The 26,656-nt window shown below is 41.2% G+C and overlaps 1 protein-coding gene across 4 annotated transcripts in view; it reads left to right on the forward strand.

The window, feature by feature from the left end:
- The window catches only part of txndc16 (thioredoxin domain containing 16), a 94,191-nt gene that overhangs the window by 35,901 nt on the left and 31,634 nt on the right, over window positions 1–26,656 (forward strand). For all 4 annotated transcript variants that reach the window (XM_033027286.1, XM_033027284.1, XM_033027287.1 and 1 more), the window contains 5 exons: window positions 3,523–3,583; window positions 6,687–6,816; window positions 8,894–9,040; window positions 19,516–19,575; window positions 24,943–25,111. In XM_033027286.1, the coding sequence (XP_032883177.1) occupies window positions 3,523–3,583; window positions 6,687–6,816; window positions 8,894–9,040; window positions 19,516–19,575; window positions 24,943–25,111 (567 nt within the window). The remainder of the gene's footprint in view (window positions 1–3,522; window positions 3,584–6,686; window positions 6,817–8,893; window positions 9,041–19,515; window positions 19,576–24,942; window positions 25,112–26,656) is intronic.

A 26,656-nucleotide genomic window follows, 5' to 3' on the forward strand; every position in this document is an offset into this window, starting at 1 on the left:
GGTCGGGACCTTCTTCAGACTCAATGGTAGGACGTTTGTGGTCAGGATCAACAGACTGAAAAAGGGTCCCGATCTGAAACGTCATCCGTCCATTCTCTCCACAGATGCTGCCTGACATGCTGAGTTCCACCAGCACTTTGTGTTTTGCTCAAGATTGCAGCATCTACAGTTCATTGTGTCTACATATTTGACCTTGGTTGATTTGACCTCTGAAGTGTACTATTCTCAGTTCCAATGCATTTCACATCTTACATGTTCAGAAGGACTGCTGCACAACTGGATGTGCCAAAGCTGTGGAATTGAATTCATCCCTGTTTCTCTGCATCACTTTGACTTTTATGGCACCATTTAAAAAAATATTACCTTAGTACAGTATCTATAACCATATAACCATATAACAATTACAGCACGGAAACAGGCCATCTCAAGTCAAGTCAAGTTTATTTGTCACATACACATACGAGATGTGCAGTGAAATGACCCTTCTAGTCCGTGCTGAACACGTATTCTCCCCTAGTCCCATATACCTGCGCTCACACCATAACCCTCCATTCCTTTCCCGTCCATATAACTAACCAATTTATTTTTAAATTATAAAAACGAACCTGCCTCCACCACCTTCACTGGAAGCTCATTCCACACAGCCACCACTCTCTGAGTAAAGAAGTTCCCCCTCATGTTACCCCTAAACTTCTGTCCCTTAATTCTCAAGTCATGTCCCCTTGTTTGAATCTTCCCTACTCTCAGTGGGAAAAGCTTATCCACGTCAACCCTGTCTATCCCTCTCATCATTTTAAAGACCTCTATCAAGTCCCCCCTTAACCTTCTGCGCTCCAAAGAATAAAGCCCTAACTTGTTCAACCTTTCTCGGTAACTTAGTTGCTGAAACCCAGGCAACATTCTAGTAAATCTCCTCTGTACTCTCTCTATTTTGTTGACATCCTTCCTATAATTAGGCGACCAAAATTGTACACCATACTCCAGAATTGGCCTCACCAATGCCTTGTACAATTTTAACATTACATCCCAACTTCTATACTCAATGCTCTGATTTATAAAGGCCAGCACACCAAAAGCTTTCTTTACCACCCTATCTACATGAGATTCCACTTTCAGGGAACTGTGCACAGTTATTCCCAGATCCCTCTGTTCACCTGCATTCTTCAATTCCCTACCATTTACCATGTACGTCCTATTTTGATTTGTCCTGCCAAGATGTAGCACCTCACACTTATCAGCATTAAACTCCATCTGCCATCTTTCAGTCCACTCTTCCAACTGGCATAAATCTCTCTGTAGACTTTGAAAACTACTTCATTATCCACAACCCCACCTATCTTAGTATCATCTGCATACTTACTAATCCAATTTACCACAACATCATCCAGATCATTGATGTACATGACAAACAACAGTGGACCCAACACAGATCCCTGTGGCACCCCACTAGTCACTGGCCTCCAACCTGACAAACAACCATCCACCATTATTCTCTGGCATCTCCCATTCAGCCACTGTTGAATCCATCTTGTTACTCCACCATTAATACCCAACAATTGAACCTTCTTAACCAACCTTCCGTGAGGAACCTTGTCAAAGGCCTTACTGAAGTCCATATATACAACATCCACTGCTTTACCCTCATCAATTTCCCGAGTAACCTCTTCAAAAAATTCAAGAAGATTAATCAAACATGACCTTCCAGGCACAAATCCATGTTGACTGTTCCTAATCAGACCCTGTTTATCCAGATGCTTATATATATTATCTCTAAGTATCCTTTCCATTAATTTGCCCACCACTGACGTCAAACTAACAGGTCTATAATTGCTAGGTTTACTCTTAGACCCCTTTTTAAACAATGGAACAACATGCGCAGTACGCCAATCCTCCGGCTCTATTCCCGTTTCTAATGACATTTGAAATATTTCTGTCATAGCTCCTGCTATTTCTACACTAACTTCCCTCAACGTCCTAGGGAATATCCTGTCCGGACCTGGAGACTTATCCACTTTTATATTTCTCAAAAGTGTCAGTATTTCCTCTTCTTTGAATCTCATAGTTTCCATAGTTTCCCTTACATCACATAATTCAATATCCTTCTCCTTGGTGAATACCGAAGAAAATAAATTGTTCAATATCTCCCCCATCTCTTTTGGCTCTGCTGATAGCTGTCCACTCTGACTCTCTAATGGACCAATTTTATCCCTTGTTATCCTTTTGCTATTAATATATCTGTAGAAACCCTTTGGATTTACTTTCACCTTACTTGCCAAAGCAACCTCATATCTTCTTTTAGCTTTTCTAATTTCTTTCTTAAGATTCTTTTTACATTTTTTATACTCCTCAAGGACCTCATTTACTCCATGCTGCCTATAATTATTGTAGATCTCTCTCTTTTTCCGAACCAAGTGTCCTATTTCCCTCGAAAACCATGGCTCTTTCCAATTTTTACTATTTCCTTTCAACCGAACAGGGACATAAAGATTCTGTACTCTTAAAATTTCACCTTTATATGTCCTCCATTTCTCTTCCACATCTTTCCCATAAAACAAACTGTCCTTTTAAATCCTTTCGCATCTCCTCAAAGTTAGCCTTTCTCCATTCAAAAATCTCAACCCTAGGTCCAGTTCTGACCCTCTCCATAATTATATTGAAACTAATGGCATTGTGATCACTGGTCCCGAACTGTTCCCCAACGCATACCTCTGCCACCTGACCCTTCTCTAGTAGGTACTTCTATGTATTGCTGCAAAAAACTATCCTGCACTCATTTTACAAACTCCAACCCATCCAGCCCATTTACAGAATGTGTTTCCCAGACTATGTGTGGAAAATTGAAATCTCCCACAATCACTACCTTGTGCTTACTACTAATATCTGCAATCTCCTTACATATTTGCTCTTCCAATTCTCGCTCCCCATTTGGCAGTCTATAATACACCCCTATAAGTGTTGCTACCCCTTTCCCATTTCTCAGTTCCACCCAAATAGCCTCCCTAGACGAGCCCTCTAATCTATCCTGCCAAAGCACTGCTGTAATATCTTCCCTGATAAGCAATGCAACACCTCCAACTCTTGTCCCTCCTATTCTATCACACCTGAAGCAACGAAATCCTGGAATATTTAGTTTCCAATCACAGCCCTCTTGCAACCATGTTTCACTGATCGCCACAACATCATACTTCCAGGTGTCAATCCAGGCTCTAAGTTCATCCACCTTTCTTACAATGCTCCTAGCATTAAAATATACACATTTAAGAAACCCACCCTCTCTTATTCTCTGTTTATTGTCTTTTTCTTCTCTCTCCCCTACATTTTGGGTCAGAGTGCTACCATTCTCTGCCTCCTGCCTCACACACTGACTGCTAGCTTTCCCTTTTATTTAACTTTTAAATCTTTACTCAATCCATCAGAATAAAGATTTTAAATGAAAGTGTTAAACTCTATTGATGCAAATTTTATGTAAATAATGTTACTGTTCTTTTAAAAGTGATATATTGTTTGTTTTACCTCCCACAGGGCCCAGCTGCAGTCTCGTGTGGCCGACGATGTTACTGTAGGCCTCAGACCTGCTGGAGGAGTATGACATTTGTAGTAATCATTTTAAACTTGGTTGTTTGCAAGCTGCGTTGCACATTGTTCATGCATCACCTTCCACTTGTTTGCTAATCTTCATCATCTGCTGCTGACCATCCACATGTTTCTCCCCTTTTCCCAAACTATATTTTCATTACTTATGTTTCCTTTGGCCTGGCTGCAATCTGTCTGCGATACCTCTGATATCCAGAGGCTGTTTTCAGAACTAGGTGGGTAGTTGGCACATTTTGCCAATGACTCTAGAACCCTACACATCCGGTTCTTTCAATCGGCAGTCTGTTCCTGCCTCCCAGAGATGCTGTCTGACCTACCGAGCTCACCCAGCACTTTGTTTTTTCTCACAATTCTGGCATCTGCAGTTCCATGTGTCCCTGTAGTACCCTGATCAATCAGTGGTACAGCTTTCCACCACCTGGATCTTATTCTTTGGATCTCTCAGTTGGAAACTGTACACATTGTTTCATGTCTTTCCGCTTTAATGATGCTACTGTGCTGCCATTTGATCCACAGTTAATTACTAACATGCATCAGTCAAAATCCTCATTGAAAGAAGTTGGTATTGATATTATTTTGGTTAATTCAACACATTCAGAAATCAAATTTATTTTTTAATTCTTCATTGTGAAGAATGAGGAATAAATCTGCTGAGTTGCAGACTGCAGTGCAGTGTTGCAATGAGCAGTGGCATTGTTGTAAGGAAGCCCCATGAGGCTGGTAGTATTTTTTGGGAGAAGCCCAAACGACAGTCTGTTCACGATAACAGAGAATGAGCAAAAAAACAAAGTGCTGGAAGAATTCAGCGGGTCAAAGGAACTTAGAGAATGAGGTTATCAATTCCCTGAGCAGCAAATCTCTGGACTGATAATCCGAATGGAAGTGCTATGTATTGACAAAGAACAAAAATATTTTAATTTTTTTCTGGAAACTGGACACAGACCTAAATGTGTAGCCATTTTAATAGGCAACAGGGTGGTCCAACAGTTAGAGTTGTTGCCTTACTGCTACAGGGACTTGAGTTTTAACCATACCTTAAGTGACATCTTTGTGGAGTTTGTATATTCTTCCCATGCTTTTCTACCATGCGTTCTGGTTTTCTCCCGCATCCCAATCTTATTCTGGTAGTAAGTTAATTGGTGTTAACATTGCCCGTGAATGTAGGTAAGATGCTTAGGGGAATTGATGGCAGGTGAAAGAAAATGAATTGCAGGACTACTAGAAGATAAGAAGAGAGTGAACGGGTCTGATGAGATTGCTCTGCTGGGACTTGGCATGGACATGTTGGGCCAAATGGCCTGCGTACTATTAAATGATTATTGAGACACAAGGACCTCCAGATGCTAGTTTACAAAAAATGACATAAATTGCTGGGGTAACGCAGCGGGTCAGGCAGCATCTCTGGAGAATATGGAGAGGTGATGCTTCAGGTCACAATCTTCTTTTGACTGCTTGTGGTGGGGGTTTGGTTGAGAGGAGCTGGAAGAGAAGTGGGGATTGGACAAAAGCTGGCAAGTAATAGGTGGATACAGGTGAGGGGTGGGTGGGGTGGTTTGAAAGGAAGATGGTTGGACAATAGCCAGAGATGGAAAGACAATAAGTTTGAGACAAGGATAGAATACGTGCAAATTGTGAAACCAGAGGAAGGATATTGGCGGAAGGAGACGGGGAGAGAGAAGGGGAGAAATGGGTCCTTCATACTGATCTTGCTAATTTTTCGAATCAGTAACAAGAAACGCACTAAGCTAGTTTTGTGTTTCAGTGTTTACTGCACCTGTGAATATGTGCAAGTCCCCACACATTTTTCCTGCTGTTTGGAACCCTTCGTCGGAAACAATTAATTAATGTTGCTTTGCAAAAAAAATGCTGCTGGCTCCTGACTGCTGGATGTGTTAAACAGCAAGCTGACATGTTTCTTACAACCCCTGCCAAGGTCTCACACAGAGATCAACTGCACTGTTTCAATCATTTCAGCTCAATGGTACATTGTCTGATTTACATAACATGATATCCCTGCTCAATATAAATTAACAATCTCAATCTTGAAGCCAGTTTATCTTCGAGGCTGTGAAGTGAGGAGAGAGAGCTGCACCAGGAAAGGCAACTCAGAGCTGGAGGATCTGCTCAGAACCAGCAAAGGAAAAGAGGGCTGAAGAACTGACTAGCCTACCTGAACCAGCCGAACAGGCAGTATGCCACTTCAGCAGGCAGGCAGTAATTGAGTACAGTAACCATTAGACATGGGACTAGAATTAGGCCATTTAGCCCACCGAGTCCACTCCACCATTCAATCATGGCTGATCTATTTTTCCCTCAACCCCATTCTCCTGCCTTCTCCTTGTATCTTTTGATGCCTTCAAGAATAGTAGTTAGATGGTGTATCTGTAATCTATGATTGACATAGTCTATCTGATTCATCCCTTTCCCATAGGGGGAAAATGGAGGAGGACTGGCCAATTTCTGTGCCTTCCACCACAGTGATGAATGCTGTGGTGGATGTTTGTGTTAAATTTTTATTGTGTTTGTGTGTTCTTTATCATTGTACCGCTGCTGACAAATTCATTTCACTTGCACTTTATGTGCAATGTGACGAATAAAACTGATTGATTGATTGATTGATTGAATTTGCAGTCTAACCTTACCTGGCGCAGCAGGGTCAGTTGCAATGTAAAAAAAACACAAGGTTTTGTCAGCGAGACCGACAGCATCTCTAGAAGATATGGTTTGATTACATTTCGGGTCGGTACTCTTTCTCGACCTGACCCGCTTACTCTTCCATGTTGTGGTTATTTTTTAGATGGGTGTGGTAACAATCAGGGCTTCTGCAGTTAGCAGCTTAATTTTGACTTCAGGGTATGGTCTTGTGCTGGAGAAGCAGATTGCAAACATTAAAGGAATTATCTTTATAAAATTGCACTCTCATATCAAAAATAAAAATTATGGATATAAAATATGAAACCTCCTAAATCATGTACTTATTTTTCATTTTCCCGACTAATGAAACTGCACAAATTAATTCCCCAAAAAATTATTTATGAAAGCTAAAAATTAAATTGTTTTAAATATGTTTGTGTTTTTTGATTGTTATTCAGGATTCAACCATCAGCTATTTAGTTATAACATCTGTTGAAGAAATTATTGATCTCATCAAAAGTGAAGGAAAAGATGTACCAACCACACAAAACGATAATGAAGAGGAAAGTGAAGAACTGGATTTCCGAGGTATTGTGCACTAGAATCGGTTCACAAATTAGTTAAATCCAATGACAAAATCATTCACGATGAGATGACAAATTGTCATAATTTGTACCTCCAGTTTTAAAACATTGTTTAAACATTCAGTTGGGCCGAAGGGCCTGTTTCCGTGCAGTATGACTCATCAATATGATTCCTATCAGGGAAGCGGAATCAAGAACTAAAGTGCATAAGTTTAAAGTGGGATGGGAAACGATTGAATAGGAATCTGAGGGGCAAGTTTTTCACATGGAATGCTGGGTATATGGAATGAACTGCCAAAGGCAGGTACAACAACATTTAAAATACATTTGAATATGTTCATGGATAGGAAAGGTTTGGAAAGGTATGGGCCAAACATGGGCAAATGGAACCAACTTGGATGGGGCACCTTGGTTGTCGGCATGGGTGAGATAGATTGAAGGGCCTGCTTCCATGCTATATGACTATTTCTAAAGGAGACTAATTTCCTGCCTTAATACATTACAAACGGTGAAACATTTCCAGCTATGACTTCAGTGGCTGTCTGTTAGTCCAATACTGCATTTAATTCTCTATTTAACATTAGAATAAGATTGTGTATGTAGTTTTCTTTGGTACTGAATACTGTAAGTTTCTTATTTTCGCTTGAGTAAAAAGTCTGAGGAACATCTCCTGGCCAGCTTGTAACTTTTCGGAGAGTTTTATATTGTTCAAACCAAGATTGGAAAAAATTGTGGAAATCATAGAGTTAGGGTTAAGATTGATAGTTGTCGGGACTAGATATGAACAAGTACCTTGTGGAACATGGTGGCTCCTAACTTGGAGAATGGATGTGTTATTCCATGTTTGGCAATTGATCATAGTTGAACATTCTAATGTTAGATACAATACAAAAGCACAGAATATCTCTTTTGGGGAAAAAGAGATATAAATGTCTTGTATCATCATTAATTTAGTTGGCGAATACTATAAAAGATTAACGTGCACCTATATTTATGAGAGGAACAGGTTTGATGGCCTGAGGCTGTTTTTTTAAATCTTTTACTGATGTTTTATTCGGCATTTGAAGAGCAAAATCATGAAATGTTAATAATAACACTAATTTGCTTTTAATTGCAAAAGATGAAATATATAATGTCACAATTTAAGGAGGCTGCACAAATTTCCAGTGATTAAACAGATCACAGTAGGATGGTGGAAGTTCCTCTTAATGAAGAAACTTTTGTGCACACAAGTTTGTACTGTTTTAAGTTGTAATATACCCATGATTGTGATGGTAATGGTGGAACATTTATTGTGGGTATTCTTGATATCAAGACTGATAGAGTCATAGAGATGTACAGTACATCACACATACGGTTCCTTTGGCCCACTTTCTCCATGCCAACACGTTGACATGCTGCGCTAGTCCCATATGCCTGCATTAGACGCATAACCCTCTTGTTGCACCCATGCATCTGTCCAGTTGTCCTTTAAAAGTCCTAATTGTATCCACTTCGATAGCTTCATCTGGCAGCCCTTTCCAGATATGGACTACTCTCCGAGTGAAAAAGTTATCCCCGAGGTCCCTCTTAAATCTCTCCCCACTCACCTAATTTTAGAATCCTCTACCCCAGGAGAAATACTATTCACCTTATTCATACCCCTCGTGATCTTGTACATAAGGTCACTCCTCCAGCCTCTGAAACTCCAAAGAAAAAAGTGCCAGTGATCCCAGGCTCTCCCTATAACTCAAGCCTGCAAGCCCTGGTGACATCCTGGTGAATATCTTCTGCACCATTTCCATCTTAATCATCATATTCTTCTGGAATAATAATGTTTGGAGGGGGATAAGGGGGATAAGGGGAAAGGAAATCATTTATGAATTTTTACTGTAGGGTCAGCAAAGAGAACCGATGTCACTGTTGTTTTTATAAATTGAGGACTCACGATGGACTGTGTATGACGGTTTTGCTGCTGGAGGCATCTAAGAATATTAAGATTTAACAATGGATGTACGATGCTTCTGGGATATCATGGAGATGCATATTTAGGGAAAATGTTTGTCTCAACTGAATCTGATGATTATTTTTCCGCTCGTCAGGTGTTCAGGATGATGAAGTAGCAGAGACTATCTTCCAAAACACATGGAGAGAGCTTGATGTGGACTTAATTCTAGCGCTAACAGACAAAAGTTTTCCTCGAATTTTGCTGGAAACTTCCCATGTTGTGGTGCTCTTCTATACTGCTTGTAAGTAGTGGGAACTTTTATAGATATACTAGACCAAGTGGGACCCGTTGGGTCCCATCCCCTCAACGCACGGTTGCTGGGGGGGAGTGGGGAAGAGGGGTAGCTTGCGGCACACACACACAAACCACCCCCCACACACGCACACACACAAACCACCCCCCACACACGCACACACACTAACTACCCCCCACACACACTAACCACCCCCCTTGATATTATATTAGAGGGGGAAGAGAGAGAGGGGGGGAGAGAGGGGGGGTGGAAGTGACAGGGGGGGAAGAGAGAGGGGGGGAGGAGAGGGGGAGAGCAGCGGGGGTCAACCAAAGAACTGCGAGTTCGGCGGAGGGGGGTGACGTCACTCGCAGTGCGCGAAACACAGCACAGGCTGCCCGCAGCAGACCCATTGTGACATCATCAGCGAGACCATCTCGTTTATTTTCAAAGTTTTATCGGATTTGTGAACATTTTCATAAATAACTCGAGAATAAAGCACAAATTTTTCAAATAAGCCGATTTAGGACTCCAGGGGGTAAATCTCTACCGGACTATGTAAAAATGTTACTATTACCGCGTTGTTTTTTTGAGAAGATGTGACAACACACAAACAAATAACTACACACACACACACACACACACACACAGACACACACACACAGACACACACACAGACACAGACACAGAGACACACAGAGACACACACACAGAGACACACACACACACACACACACACACACACACACACACACACACACACACACACACACACACACACACACACACACACACCACACACACACATCCAAGATCAGAGTTTTATAGCTATACGGATGTTGGGAAACAGAATTTTAATATGAAGGGATGAATATTTCTCAGATGGGGGAGCAAGGATTACAATGGGTTAAAGAAGGAACTGCAGATGCTGGAAAATTGAAGGTAGACAAAAAAGCTTCCTTCGCTCAATCAGCCTCACCTGCTGATTTTTTCCATCATATTTGTCTACCAAGGATTGCAGTGTGATCAGTAGTTAATAAAGTCATTTAACTGGTAGATTAAGAAGGAGGGGGAGGAGCAGGGGCAGAGATAAAGAGAGGGAAAGAGAGAGAGCGCGATTACTGGCGGTCTTTGATGGAGTTATTCCCAAACCATGCTGTGATCCATCCCGATAAAATGCCTTCTACGACGCATCTGTAGAAGTTGGTGATAGTTGTTGGGGACATGTCGAACTTCCTAAGTGTTCTCAGGAAGTGGCATTGGTGTGCTTTCTCGGCTATTGCTTTGATATGGCTAGGCCAGGACAAGTTGCTGGTGATATTTACTCCTTGGAACCTGTGCTGTTAATACTCCTAGGAATTTAGAGTTCTAGTGCCAATACTGGGTACCAATTAAAAGAGGAATAACATCATTCCTACTTCCCCACAGTGATTTTCATCTCAGTCCAGGGCAGTGCATCAGATTGTAGTGCTACCTGTAATATAGCTGCCCTCTGATTTGCAGATCTCTACCTTTACCCCTTATAACCACGAGGAAAGCATCACAAATACATTTAAGTATCTCACAACAAGAAGCATTTTCCTCCTTGATATTGTATCTAAGACCACTGTATTAAACCACTGAAGCAAGAGGCCATCTGTTTTGTATGTCTATTGCCATTTATATACTCATGTACATCTGGTGGGGATCTGCTATTTATAGAATTTTGCAATAAGGCCCAACATTGGAAATAGAAACCTAGTAAGTCTTGCAAAATTTGCAAACCATAGTGAAAGTACATTAGATACACCAGATGCATGCGAATGCCTCTACTGTGGTCAGTTGAACCACGAATTGGGGAACTGTACTTGACCTTTATGGTTTCATGTTAGTAAGCTATTAAAGCAAAGATTGAATTATTTTTCATTTCTGTATCCATTTTGGACTTGATTCTCGTTTTTGCATCAGTTGACCCTGTGGGGTTAGTTAACAAAGTCTAACTGCTGTTTAGGTTTAGCTTTATTATTGTCATATGTACTGAGGTACAATGAAAAGCTTTGTTTTGCATGCTATCCATTTAAGTTAGATGATACTATACATAAATACAATCAAGCCAAACTCAAGTACAACAGGTAGAGTGAAGGTAATTATACCGAGTGCAGAATATAATTCTCAACATTATAGCGCAACAGTTCCAGAAATAAAGACCAATGTCTGCAATGGGATAGATGTGAATCGGACAGTACCCTAGCTTATGGAAGGACCATTCAGAAGCCTGATAACTGGCGGGATGAAGCTGTTCCCCTTCTTCTCCTTTGAGTCAGGTGCTGTATTACAAATATTCACATGATTACTCTGATTATTAAGCTTGCAGTGGGGGCCAAGCTAATACACTCCTGGAAATGTTGCCTGACAGTACTTCAGTTCACTATTGCCTGGGTTTGTAGGATCTGGTGAGAAACATACTTAACAACATTCACAAGCGTCCACTGAACTTCGGAGGAATTTTCCATGAATCTGTCTTGCCTTAAAAGTTGGAAATCGGGATTCTTCTTTTTTTGTTTTTTATTATTTATTTTTTGGGGAGAGAATGCCATGCTGGCACATAATTGCATTCTTTAAAACCAATTATAAGATTTGTTTGTAGACTGGTCGTCCATGAGAACTGACCAGATTCTAGTTTAAATTGAGCAGATTTGTGGTCAAAGTCAACTTGACCTTTCGTGCCAGGCATCCTTTAACTTGCAATGCAATTAGTTCTCTTCCTGGCATAGTATTTTAGTCGTAGATATTCCCAGATTTAGGGCATTCTTCTCAAATGGGCCAGAGGACCCATGGGTTGCTAATAGCTTGAATCAGGGGTGGGGAACCTTTTCATGTTCGAATGCGCATTAAGTTAGCTGTAATTTAATAAGGCCGCATTCCAAGAAACTTCAATTAGATATACTTCAAAATGTGCATTATTTTGTAAAAATCTTACTATGTACTAACTTCAAGAAAATGAAAGAGTTTGGTTAACTCTAAAGTTAACTAACCTTTTAATGACTTTGTTGTGACTGGTTTCTGTGGGAGATTAACGTACATTCTATAGGTACGTTACAAAACCTACCTTCAGCGGCGCTGCAGTTCTGCCACTGGCCGTGTGTGCGACTTTGGCGCCCTTGAGTGGGGCGGGATTAATATGCCGTTTTCTCCTGCGTGTCCGAGATATATTTTCTCGGGCTACTACCTGATGCTGAAAAATCGTTCCGACTGCCGTTCTCAGAAGTTTTAAACAAAAATCGCGGGACAATTTAATTGCTGGAGTAAAATAAAAAAGCTACTTCTAATGCCGTCAAAGCTGACGACGGGACGGACTCACGTAGGGGCCAAAACATAAGGCAAGTCGTCTATTTTACATATAAACTTGCTTCTTAGGATGACTTTAATCCAAATTTCATTGTCGAAAATGTGATTATGGCCCCATACGAACCGGCAGTGTTTTTCCTGCCGATATGGGGTTCAAATTCACTGCAACCGCAACGTTCCACTCGATCGCGTTCCACAAAATCTCACTCGCAAGATGATTAAAATGGCCATTAATTTACGGGAATTAAACATTAAATTCCTTCCATTTGGCCTATAAATTCATGACTGAGATTTAAAAATCATGTTATATTGTGAATTCTTGTGTGAATGTTATATGGACACTTGGGCTATTTAAAAATGTTAATCTTTTCTTAAGAAATGGATAGATGTTTAGATCTAGTAATTGAATTTTGTAATTGGCTACAATTAAGTAACTAACTAATTATATGCTTTCATTTCAGGTCATCCAAGTAAGATTGTTTAATATTTGTTTCAGAATGCTTCAATCTATAATAACAAAATTTATTTCAGTTCCCTTAATTTTGGACTTTTGATTGTCCTCGATCACAGCTTTTGTGTTAAGTCAATGGAAAAGCAATAGGGAACAAGATGCTAATTTCCGAGTATGAAAATGGCCAAAACATTTTTAATACTGAAGATATGAAAGTGAATTAGGTGTCAAATTAAATTTCATTTTATGCTTTATCTGATGGGATAAATTGCAGACTTGATGCTAATCGCAGAGTCGCATTAGAACAAAATCATGAACATAACAGGTGTTAAAATAGCCCTCATGACTTACTAATGTTTTAATTTTGGCCATCAGTCGGGGAGGATTATTTCGTTGAATCTTCTTTTACACTTTGGTATTTTAAATGCGTTCATTTTAAGATTAAAATAAAAATAATAAAAGACGAACAAAAACATATTAATAAAATAAAAATAAAAGGATTTGTTCTACAAAATTTGGATTCATTCAAAAGGCCTCACTTCATGGCCTAGAAGGCCACAGGTTCCCCACCCCTGGCTTGAATGATCTCAATGCCTCAAATTTTATAGAGACACAATGAACAGCAGATGCTTGAATCTTGAGAAAAATACAAAATACTGAAGTGACACAGTGGGTCAGGCAGCAGCTGTGGATAGGTGATATTTCTGACTAGTCTGGAGAAGTGTCCAAAATCTAAACATAGGCTATCCTTTCACAGATGCTGCTGGACCCACAGCTTGTGGTTTACCTTACATTTTTTTGCTGCATGCATAGAAACATAGAAACATAGAAATTAGGTACAGGAGTAGGCCATTCGACCCTTCAATTCAAATTCTAGCCTGCACCGCCATTCAATATGATCATGGCTGATCATCCAACTCAGTATCCAGTACCTGCCTTCTCTCCATACCCTCTGATCCCCTTAGCCACAAGGGCCACATCTAACTCCCTCTTAAATATAGCCAATGAACTGGCCTCGACTACCCTCTGTGGCAGAGAGTTCCAGAGATTCACCACTCTCTGTGTGAAAAAAGTTCTTCTCATCTCGGTTTTAAAGGATTTCCCCCTTATCCTTAAGCTGTGCCCTTGTCCTGGACTTCCCCAACATCGGGAGCAATCTTCCTGCATCTAGCCTGTCCAACCCCTTAAGAATTTTGTAAGTTTCTATAAGATCCCCTCTCAATCTCCTAAATTCTAGAGAGTATAAACCAAGTCTATCCAGTCTTTCTTCATAAGACAGTCCTGACATCCCAGGAATCAGTCTGGTGAACCTTCTCTGCACTCCCTCTATGGCAATAATGTCCTTCCTCAGATTTGGAGACCAAAACTGTACGCAATACTCCAGGTGTGGTCTCACCAAGACCCTGTACAACTGCAGTAGAACCTCCCTGCTCCTATACTCAAATCCTTTTGCTATGAAAGCTAACATACCATTCGCTTTCTTCACTGCCTGCTGCACCTGCATGCCTACTTTCAATAACCATATAACATATAACCATATAACAATTACAGCACGGAAACAGGCCATCTCGGCCCTACAAGTCCGCGCCGAACAATTTTTTTCCCTTAGTCCCACCTGCCTGCACTCATACCATAACCCTCCATTCCCTTCTCATCCATATGCCTATCCAATTTATTCTTAAATGATACCAACGAACCTGCCGCCACCACTTCCACTGGAAGCTCATTCCACACCGCTACCACTCTCTGAGTAAAGAAGTTCCCCCTCATGTTACCCCTAAACTTCTGTCCCTTAATTCTGAAGTCATGTCCTCTTGTTTGAATCTTCCCTATTCTCAAAGGGAAAAGCTTGATCACATCAACTCTGTCTATCCCTCTCATCATTTTAAAGACCTCTATCAAGTCCCCCCTTAACCTTCTGCGCTCCAGAGAATAAAGACCTAACTTATTCAACCTATCTCTGTAACTTAGTTGTTGAAACCCAGGCAACATTCTAGTAAATCTCCTCTGTACTCTCTCTATTTTGTTGACATCCTTCCTATAATTGGGCGACCAAAATTGTACACCATACTCCAGATTTGGTCTCACCAATGCCTTGTACAATTTTAACATTACATCCCAGCTTCTATACTCAATGCCCTGATTTATAAAGGCTAGCATACCAAAAGCTTTCTTTACCACCCTATCTATATGAGATTCCACCTTCAAGGAACTATGCACGGTTATTCCCAGATCCCTCTGTTCAACTGTATTCTTCAATTCCCTACCATTTATCATGTGCGTCCTATTTTGATTTGTCCTGCCAAGGTGTAACACCTCACATTTATCAGCATTAAACTCCATCTGCCATCTTTCAGCCCATTTTTCCAAATGGCCTAAATCACTCTGTAGACTTTGGAAATCCTCTTCATTATCCACAACACCCCCTATCTTGGTATCATCTGCATACTTACTAATCCAATTTACCACCCCTTCATCCAGATCATTGATGTACATGACAAACAACAAAGGACCCAACACAGATCCCTGAGGCACCCCACTAGTCACCTGCCTCCAACCCGACAAACAGCCATCCACCATTACCCTCTGGCTTCTCCCATTCAGCCACTGCTGAATCCATCTTGCTATTCCTGCATTTTTACCCAGCAGTTTAACCTTCTTAACCAACCTTCCATGAGGAACCTTGTCAAAGGCCTTACTAAAGTCCATATAGACAACATCCACTGCTTTACCTTCGTCAATTTCCCTAGTAACCTCTTCAAAAAATTCAAGAAGATTAGTCAAACATGACCTTCCAGGCACAAATCCATGTTGACTGTTCCTAATCAGACCCTGTTTATCCAGATGCTTATATACATTACCTCTAAGTATCTTTTCCATTAATTTGCCCACCACTGAGGTCAAACTAACAGGTCTATAATTGCTAGGTTTACTCTTAGAACCCTTTTTAAACAATGGAACAACATGCGCAGTACGCCAATCCTCGGGGACTATTCCCGTTTCTAATGACATTTGAAATATTTCTGTCATAGCCCCGGCTATTTCTACACTAACTTCCCTCAATGTCCTAGGGAATATCCTGTCAGGACCTGGAGACTTATCCACTTTTATATTTTTCAAAAGTGTCAGTACTTCTTTTACTTTGAAACTCATAGTATCCATAACTACTCTACTCGTTTCCCTTACCTCACATAATTCAATATCCTTCTCCTTGGTGAATACCGAAGAAAAGAAATTGTTCAATATCTCCCCCATCTCTTTTGGCTCTGCAGATAGCTGCCCACTCTGTTTCTCCAATGGACCAATTTTATCCCTCGTTATCCTTTTGCTATTAATATAGCTGTAGAAACCCTTTGGATTTACTTTCACCTTACTTGCCAAAGCAACCTCATATCTTCTTTTAGCTTTTCTAATTTCTTTCTTAAGATTCTTTTTACATTCCTTATACTCCACAAGCACCTCATTTACTTCATGCTGCCTATAATTATTGTAGATCTCCCTCTTTTTCCGAACAAGATGTCCAATTTCCCTTGAAAACCAGGGCTCTTTCCAATTTTTACTGTTTCCTTTCAACCGAACAGGAACATAAAGATTCTGTACTCTTAAAATTTCCCCTTTAAATGTCCACCATTTCTCTTCTACATCTTTCCCATAAAACAAAATGTCCCAGTCCACTCCATCATCTCGCATCTCATCAAAGTTAGCCTTTCTCCAATCAAAAATCTCAACCCTAGGTCCAGTTCTGACCTTCTCCATAATTATATTGAAACTAATGGTATTGTGATCACTGGACCCGAAGTGCTCCCCAACGCATACCTCCGCCACCTGTCCCGTCTCATTTCCTAACAGGAGGTCCAGCACTGCCCCTCCTCTAGTAGGTACCTCTATGTATTGCTGCAAAAAACTATCCTGCACACATTTTACAAACTCCAAACCATCCAGCCCATTTACAGAATGTGTTTCCCAGTCTATGTGTGGAAAGTTGAAATCTCCTACAATCACTACCTTGTGCTTACTACTAATATCTGCTATCTCCTTACATATTTGCTCTTCCAATTCTCGTTCCCCATTTGGCGGTCTATAATACATCCCTATAAGTGTTGCTACACCTTTCCCACATCTCAGTTCCACCCAAATAGCCTCCCTAGATGAGCCCTCCAATCTATCCTGCCAAAGCACTGCTGTAATATCTTCCCTGACTAGCAATGCAACACCTCCACCTCTTGCCCCTCCAATTCTATCACACCTGAAGCAACCAAATCCTGGAATATTTAGTTTCCAATCACAGCCCTCCTGCAACCATGTTTCACTGATCGCCACAACATCATACTTCCAGGTGTCTATCCAGAATCTAAGCTCATCCACCTTTCTTACAATGCTCCTAGCATTAAAATATGCACATTTAAGAAACCCCCCGTCTCTTCTTCTCTGTTTATTTCCTTTTTTTTCTTTCTCCTCTTGTGTCCGAGTGCTTCCCTTTTCTGCTTCCTGTCTCCCATTCTGTCTACTAGCTTTCTCTATTTGAGTCCCTCGCCCCAACCATTCTAGTTTAAAGTCTCCCCAGTGACCTTTGCAAATTTCCCCGCCAGGATATTGGTCCCCCTCGGGTTCAAGTGCAACCCATCCTTTCTGTACAGGTCCCACCTTCCCCAAAAGAAGTCCCAATGATCCAGAAACTTGAATCCCTGCCCTCTGCACCAGTCTTTCAGCCACGCATTTATCCTCCACCTCGCTCCATTCCTACTCTCACTGTCGCGTGGTACAGGCAGTAATCCTGAGATTGTTACCTTTTTGGTCCTTTTCCTTAACTCTCCTCCCAACACCCTAAATCCTCCCTTCGACCTCTTCACTTTTTTTACCTATGTCATTTGTACCAATATGTACCACGACCTCAGGCTCCTCTCCCTCTGATTTCAGGATATCTTGGATGCGTTGAGACACGTCCGAGACCTTGGCACCAGGGAGGCAGACCACCATCCTGGTCTCCTGACTGCGTCCACAGAAACGCCTATCCGACCCCCTAACAATAGAGTCCCCAATTACTATTGCCCTCTTCTTTTTTTCCCTACCTTTCGGAGCAACAGGGCCGGTCTCTGTGCTGGAGGCCCGTCCGCTGTTGCTACCCCCGGGTAGGCTGTCATCCTCATCCGTACTCAAACAGGAGTATTTATTTGCAAGGTGTACCGACATTGGAGTACTCCCTCGTTCCTGCCTCTGCCCCTTGCCCTTCCTTAGCGTGACCCACATGTCTCTCTCCTGTGGTTTTGGAGTGACCACCTCCCTATAACTCCCCTCTATGACCTCGTCACTCTCCCTGACCAGACAGAGGTCATCGAGCTGCTGCTCCAGGAACCTAATACGGTCCCTTAGGAGCCCCATCTCTCTGCACCTGGTGCAGATGTAGACGTTTGGAGGGCCATCCACCACCATGACCTCCCACATCTGACATCCAGAACAGTACACTGCTCTGACTGTCATTCTCTCGCCTTACCCTGGATCCGATACCAGTATAATCCAATAGAAACTGCTGGGAGAAATCAGCAGGTATCTGACACAAACAGCTGCTCCCTCTTGCCCTTTAAACTGCACCTGAGGTTGCACCCAATCAGCTGCTTCCTCTAGTCTGCTTCCACCAATCAGCGGCTTCCACCAGAAACCCTCCCTATGGAGTGTGGAACGTTACGGGATTTGGTAAGCCCTGACCCTCCTCCACTGTCTCCAATGGTCCCGGGCCTCTGTGAAAACAAGCCCCGTGCCCGATTTAAGTACTCACCGCCCTGACCCTCCTCCACTGTCTCCAACGGTCCCGGGCCGGGCCAATGACTGGTGTACCATGACACCCAGGTCTCGCTGCATCTCCCCTTTTCCTAGTCGGCCACCATTTAGATAATAGTCTGCTTTCCTGTTTTTGCCACCAAAATGGATAACCTCACATTTATCCACATTATACTGCATCTGCCAAACATTTGCCCACTCACCCAGCCTATCCAAGTCACCTTGCAGTCTCCTAGCATCCTCCTCACAGCTAACACTGCCCCCCAGCTTAGTGTCATCCACAAACTTGGAGATATTGCCTTCAATTCCCTCATCCAGATCATTAATATATATTGTAAATAGCTGGGGTCCCAGCACTGAGCCTTGCGGTACCCCACTAGTCACTGCCTGCCATTGTGAAAAGGACCCGTTTACTCCTACTCTTTGCTTCCTGTTTGCCAGCCAGTTCTCTATCCACATCAATACTGAACCCCCAATGCCGTGTGCTTTAAGTTTGTATACTAATCTCTTATGTGGGACCTTGTCGAAAGTCTTCTGGAAGTCCAGATACACCACATCCACTGGTTCTCCCCTATCCACGCTTCCACTTCCACTTGGTCTTGTTGCTGGAGGTGTGGAGTAATCTCAGACTGCACAACATTGCCATTGCTGTTGTGGAAGGGCTGAGGGAGGCTGATGTCAGAGTTGTGTGTGGGAAGGGTGGGGAAGCTGTGTGTTGGCAGAGTGAGAGAAGGAGATGGGTGTGAACACCGGTGTTTCCTCTCGGGCTGGCAAAGCAATCAGTACATGAGTCACTGTGAGAGTGACAAACATTTGCTCATACAATTACCCCAACACTGAATGAGAGTCCAAACCAAAACTTGACTATGGATGATATTCTAACATACAGTGCATTTTGCATTTATATTGTCAATGTATATTGTTATTGTAGGGGATGCTGTATCGATGGTATTTTTGAAATCCTATCTGGAGGTTTCTACCAGACTTGCAGGTAACCAGTTAAAATTCATTTTAGTATAATTAATTTTGTTTCCTGTAAGCAGTCTGCTGCGTTCTCTCTTGCAATCATTACTGTGTGTCAGTGCCACTAAATTGTACAGTGTTGAGAGTACCAAGGTTTGGCTTTGTTGATTTGGTCATCAATAATACACCTATTTCTTTGTGCTCTTCTGTGCCAATGTGGTGCGTTGTAGCTCGTCAAGTCAAGTACAGCGAGGCACAATTACAATGAAAACTTTGCTTGTAGCAGCATCACAGGCCAGTAGACTTGGACACGACACAAAACATAAATTACACATTAATTCTACAAGACTGTGAAAAGAAACAGTCTATGTAAAAAAAAAACAAGATATTAGAACAAACACACAATTAGAAAGCAAGTCCATAGTAGTGCACGAAGTGGGCCATATAATTCCATTGCTAAGATAGATTAGGGTTCTACAAGGTGTTTCAATGACTGTCAGTTCTAGGAAATTGACTATTTGCTGAACCTAATGGTGTTGGACTTCAGACTTTTGTACCTCATGCCTGATGGTAGCAGTAAGAGGGCATAGCCTTTATGGTGGGAATCATTGATGGAAGATGTTGCCTTCATGAGGCAGTGTCTCATGTACATAGAACAGATAGACTATAGAACAGTACAGCACAGGACCAGCCACTTTGGCCCACCATTTCCTTGCCACTTCTTCCAGTTGGAGGGTTTGTGGTGCTGGACAGTGGACAAAGATGTAAAGTGGCAGATAGTCCATCTCCTGTGGGAAAGGGTCACCTGGACATTGGTGCAGTTGGAAGAGTGGACCTGAGCATCAGGTGTAATGGTCCCTTGGGACTGTTGGAAGGGGCAGAGAGGCAAGTTGTGCCTGGTAGTTGCATCTGGAGATTATGCAGGATGATGCACTGAGTATGGAGCCTATTGAGGGGGAAAGTGGGTTCAATGGAACCCTATCCGTATTCTGGGTGAGGGTGCGGGACTGGGTGGTTGTTGGAGCAGATAGGAGTCGGTCTGTGTCTACTTTCTCAGCTGAAGCCCTGGTTTCAGACTCTCTGTGCTTTGATCCAATGAGAAGAATGCATGAGAAACATCCCATCTAGTGAATGGCTCTGACGTGGGTATTCCTGACAACAGGACTTTTAAAGCCTACAGGGTCAGAAGTCCCTTTGCATTCTTTGCAGACACTAGTGGTAGCTTTTTGCAATGTTGCCAAAGAAGTGGGTAAAGTCAGAGAAGCACAACACGTAATTCTGCTGGCAGCGGCAGACAGATTAACATAGAAACATAGAAAATAGGTGCAGGAGGAGGCCATTCGGCCCTTTGAGCCAGCACCGGCATTTATTGTGATCATGGCTGATCGTCCCCTATCAATAACCCGTGCCTGCCTTGTCCCCATATCCCTTGACTCCACTAGCCCCTAGAGCTCTATCTAACTCTCTCTTAAATCCATCCAGTGACTTGGCCTCCACTGCCCTCTGTGGCAGGGAATGTGCATTGCTCATCAATTTCCAAACCCTGATTATTATCACAGGTTTATTTTCTGTCACAGAACTTATTTTCACAGGTTTTCAAGGTTTTTGGCAGCAGGTCAGTTAGTTAGGGGACAGAGACCACGTAATGAGTGAAATGTCACAGAAGGAATAGCCTGCATTTGAAACAACAGAAAAGAAGGCAGGTTCATCTCTGCAGAGGAAGCAAGGTGAATGTGAAGAGTCTTTTTCTCAGGGTAGGGGAATCAAGAGCTAGAGTGCAGTTTTACGGTGAGAGGGGAAATAATTAATAGTAACTGAGGGGCAACTTTTCCACACTAAAAGTGGTTGGAATTTGGAATGAGCTGCCAGAGGAAGGAGTTGAGGCAGTGGCAATAACAACATTTAAAAGACTTTCAGCCGGGTATATGGATGCACAAGGTTTAAAGGGATATGGACCACACTACACAATTCAACCAAAGCCAGATGACCTTATTTAAACAAAGCTGACCTGACAAATATTTTAGAGCTACACGTGTGCTGTCAACTTTTACATATGCTCAATCTTTGTGGCCTCTATTAGGATTTTAAAAAAATTGACAAGGTGTTTAGGTTTAAGTTTATTATTGTTTCATGTACTGAGGTACAGTGAAAAGCTGTTTTGCATGCTATTCAATCAGTTCAGATAATACTATACAGAAAAGAAATCAAGTCAAACTTAAGTACAAAACATAGAGCAAAGTGCAAGAAACAGAGTGCCAATATAGTTCTCAGTGTGGTAGCGCACCAGTTCAATAGACAAAGTCCAATGTCCACAATGGTAGAGGTAAATCGGACTGTAACCTAACCTATGGTGATAAAGCATTTCAACTCTAAGAATTGACTATAGGTTTAGTGTGGTAATTTTGATAATTGTAAAATCTATGCTAACTTTTCCAAAGATTGCAATGGATTATTTAAATTATTTTACTGAGTATAACAGTGAACTAGTTGCAAAGGTTAGTGATGGTTCAGAGTAGTCAATCAATATTTAGAACCGTTTGAATTTCTACCAAAAATCACATTACCACATCCTTATAAGCCAACTTTTGATCCTCCACAAATCCTTAAAAAAAATTGTTTATTAAAAGCTTTCGAATGAGTCAGGAAATATAGAGGAATAATGTCCATGTTTATCAAAATATTCCATCTTTTTGACACATAACACCTAGTGCTACCCACATAATAAAATATTAAGTGACTGGTTCTCTACTAGCAAATAGTTCTGAAAGTTAACTCCATAATCAGTGTACAAATTCCTGAACATTTCACTTAGGTCTTAAGCAGCTTCCTTTTAAATTTGGCCAATGACAGCAGTGAGATTTACGAGCCTCATTGGGAAGTCTCACTGATTTACTGTTATCAACATCTCAGTGAGTTGCTTACATTCCAAATAAGACAAATGGACACATCTGCCTCATATTTGGGAAATATTTAATGCCGGACCAATTACCAACGAATCGTCTGTATTTTTCCGATTGCAAATAGTGAACATTTAGTGACATGCACTGCAAATATTTTTATGGATATAACAGTAATAAAAAAAACTAGTTTGTTCACTTCCTGTCAGCTGTCATTTCAAGTATGTACCTTCTTATAGATTGATTTCTGCATTTCTCTTGGCCTAAATTCCCTATGTCGTTGTTAGTTGATAAAAAACAGGAGTGCGGTCCAGTAAAGATGCTACACCAGCAGATGGTGCTGCAGTGCATTCTGAAGACAAAATTAAACTCTAGGTTTCAAAAAAGTATGGAGAAAGTGATGAAAAATCCAAATAAGACATCATTATTTAACGTCACTGGGAGATAGAATACATTACGGAAACAGGCTTTTCAGCCCACCTCGTCCATCCTGACCAAGTTGGCACACTGGGCAAGTCCCATTTGTCTGCATTTGACCCATAAGTGTCTTTTATGTCATAATTGCTTTTGCTTCTACGTATATCTCCCTCAGGCAGCTCATTTCAGATACAGTACGTGCAACCCTCTGAGTGAAATAAAATGTCCGTGAAGTCCCTCTTAAATCTTTCCCTTCTTACCTTAAGCCTATGTCCTCTAGTCTTATAATCCTTTACGCTGGGGGAAAAAGACTCATTCACTTCATCCATGCCCTTTATGATTTTGCACATATCAATAATGTCACACATCAGCCTCCTACGCGCCAAAGAAAAATATCCCAGCCAATCCAACCTCTCCCTGTAACTCTAGGCACAAACTCAAATAACAACCTGATGAATCTCCGTTACACCATTTTTAGCCTATATAATAAGTGACATAATATCTCCTCTGAGACATTAGACACATTAATTTGTCATTATAGTGGGTCTAGTAAACAAATGCAATTATATTTATCCAGCTGTTTTTGTGAGATATTGATTAAAATTTTAATTCATCAAGTAAATGTGTAACCAGCTGACCGAGGGTCCAAAACAAAATTAGTGACTAATGTGGTCTTCATTTAAGAAGATTCAAACTTGGAAACCATTCCAAGATGGTAAGATGCATCTAAAGATACAGGGGACTTTCTTAATGTCTCATTGCAGAAAAACTATGCCCCAATACACACATTGGCAATGTTAACTGCCCTAGAAAAAGTACAGCCAATTCAGAAATTGTGATAACTCATGAAATCCCTTACAGCTGCACAGATAATTGATGCTCAAGCGAATGGCTGAGAATGTTGTTGGCAGCTCTGTAAAATCTGTGAGAATTGCCTCCTTAAGAAAATCATGCTGTCACGTCTCTTTGTGATTGCCAAGGTGGACTCATGTAGAATCAAACAGCTGCAGATCCCATGCTTTTCTTTAAAGTGTATTCTCTCTTTAGCCACTCCGTGTTATCTTCCTGGACCTTTCAAAAATAAAACGTCAGGATAAATGGCTGCATTAGTCAATTTGATTGGGGGAACATTCCAAAAGAAAGTGCTGTTTTATAAATCTTGTTATATTTATGTATGCTTTTGACCAATTAACTTTCATTCCATTTGGCATTTAAATTGCATAGATGCCAACTTGTTCTTATTTTACCTTTTAGTAGAACCTATCCTTGGCTTTTGAACACTATAAAAACTCTAACTACTTTCGCAACAACTATGATCTACTATGGACTTTGATTTTGGTTGTACACAGACTTTGGTTTTGCACAATTGTGGTTATTACAGATTATTAATTTATTGTATTATTGATTATTATATATTTATTTGTGTGTTATTGCATCAATAAGCCTGTTAAGCTGCAGCAAATAAGAATCTATTTGTTCCATTGCTGGCACATGGTAATTAAAACGTTTAATTCTCGAGGGATCATCATACTTACCAAAGTGATACCGGTTTTAGTGCTTTAGTTTTGCACTCCTTATCTAATCATCTTGTGCTGTTGAAAACTGAAGTTCTAAATAACTTCCTTTTTCATCTCCTATTTAGATCTATAACTAAAACAAAACAAAAGTCGGGACACTCTGTCTACAAAACCTGCTGTTTAATCACATGGTTATAAATTGCTGTTACCCAAAGAGATTTCTCCCATGTAAACTTGTTACATCAAGTTGGCAGCACAATAGATATCTTGATTACACATTATTTGTATCAGTGCTGCAGGGTCAGTTATATTGCTGCAAGCTACATACATGCTTATACTGCAGTTCAAAATTGAAGGCCCTCAGATTATGAACCTATGTTTAAATGTAATAAATTTGGAAGTTACCACAGTAATGGGAATTTAGAGTTAATGGGAAATTAGAGTTACAAGCATGTGGGTACTTCCAGGATAATAACTTCAGAGTCCAAATGCCCATTTATGAAGGGATGTCCTTTTAAATTGATTATTGATTATTCAAATGGTTGTGACAATGTTGTTGCACAGATCTCAAGGACCTTTTGATGGCTCGTGTTAATTGTGGAGATTGGCCAGAGGTCTGCTCAACTGAGAATGCCACACAGTTGCCTGCTGTAAAACTGTATAGTCTGGGCAAATACCCTTTATTCTACACTGGAATGTTGGGAGCACAAAGTCTGCTAGAATTCATTATGCTGTGAGTAAACTGTGCTAAAGCTGCTTGTTTTCATGTAGTTTTCTACTTGTTCTCCACGTGTGAGTGACACTAAGAAAGCATTAATTTCTGCCAAGTTAGTAAAGGTTCAACAGTGCAATAGTTACTTTATTATCACATGTACTGTACCTAGATACAGTGAGATGCTTGTTTTGCATACAATCCAGTAAAGTCATACTGGACATAAGCACGATCATACATAAGTAAAACAGTGCAACATTGGGAGTGTAATAAATAGATTTCTTCTGAGGCAGTGCACAAAATGTCACCATGTTTCTGACGCCATCTTGTACTTTTTAAGTATCAGGTTCATTAAAATATTGAGGCTTATCTGTTGTCCTGGAAACAACACTGGTTCGGTAATGTTGGGGTTGGCCTGGCTTGGTGGTGCTGTTAGAATCCTTCACCGCTGCTATGTGCCAGTGTAAGCTGTGTCCCATTTGTACACTCGTCCAACCTCTGCAAGGCTACCAGTGACGACCGATCCACGTTATCCCCAGGCTGCTGCAGGAAAGCTAGCAGTCCACTCCACCAGTACTTGACCTGCAAGCACTGCAAAAGTGGGGTCTTCTTGCCTCCAGCAGCCACCGCTCCACTTCTGTTTGCCGAGGTGGTTCCCGCAGCTGACCTCAAAACCAATTGACCTCAAAACATTTCTGAGGGTGCGGGAGGTGAGATCGCAGGTCTCTGACGCACTGACCTTCCCTCAGTCTGCCACCGCATCTTGAAAGTTATAATGTTTTGCTGGGCTTGCTTGCCAACTATAAAGGGAAGGAGGTTGCATCCCGAGGGGCAATTGTGACTCAGTTGTGGTTTTATGATTACGATAAGCACTTGCCAGTTACCAACCTTTGTATTATCACAAAATTAGTCATGGTTGGATTTGAATTTGCTACCTCCACCTGGGTAATTTAATATTTAAACCACTAAATGAATACTTCACTTCAACATACTCATACTGGGTTAAATGATAGCATAAACAATAGAAGCTTTCATTTCAGTAAGCAATTCATGCTTTCACATCTGCTCTATCATTAAGTAATTCCTCTTATCTCAGCCCCACTTCCCTTCACTATTACTATCCATTGGTTTAGGTTTATTATTGTTACGTCAATTGAGGTACAGTGACAAGCTTTATTTTGCATGCTACCAATCACCACAGATAATACGTGTAGGAAAGAACTGCAGACGCTGGTTTAAATCGAAGCTAGACACAAAATGCTGGATAACTCAGCGGGACAAGCAGCATCTCTGGAGAGAAGGAATGGGTGGCGTTTCGGGTCTGAAGAAGGGTCTCGACCCGAAACGTCACCCATTCCTTCTCTCCAGAGATTATGCCCTGTCCAGCTGAGTTACTCCAACATTTTGTGTCTACCTCAGATAATACTATACATACAGGAAAGATAGAGTATGCAGACTATAGTTCTCAGTATTGTAGCACAATTGTTCCATAGACAAAGTCCAATAAGCGTCAGAACTAGCTAATAGACGAACCATGCAGAAGCCTGATAACAGAGGGGAAGAAGC

This window comes from Amblyraja radiata, chromosome 9 (assembly GCF_010909765.2).
Source record: "Amblyraja radiata isolate CabotCenter1 chromosome 9, sAmbRad1.1.pri, whole genome shotgun sequence".
In the NCBI taxonomy this organism is placed as follows: Eukaryota; Metazoa; Chordata; class Chondrichthyes; order Rajiformes; family Rajidae; genus Amblyraja; species Amblyraja radiata.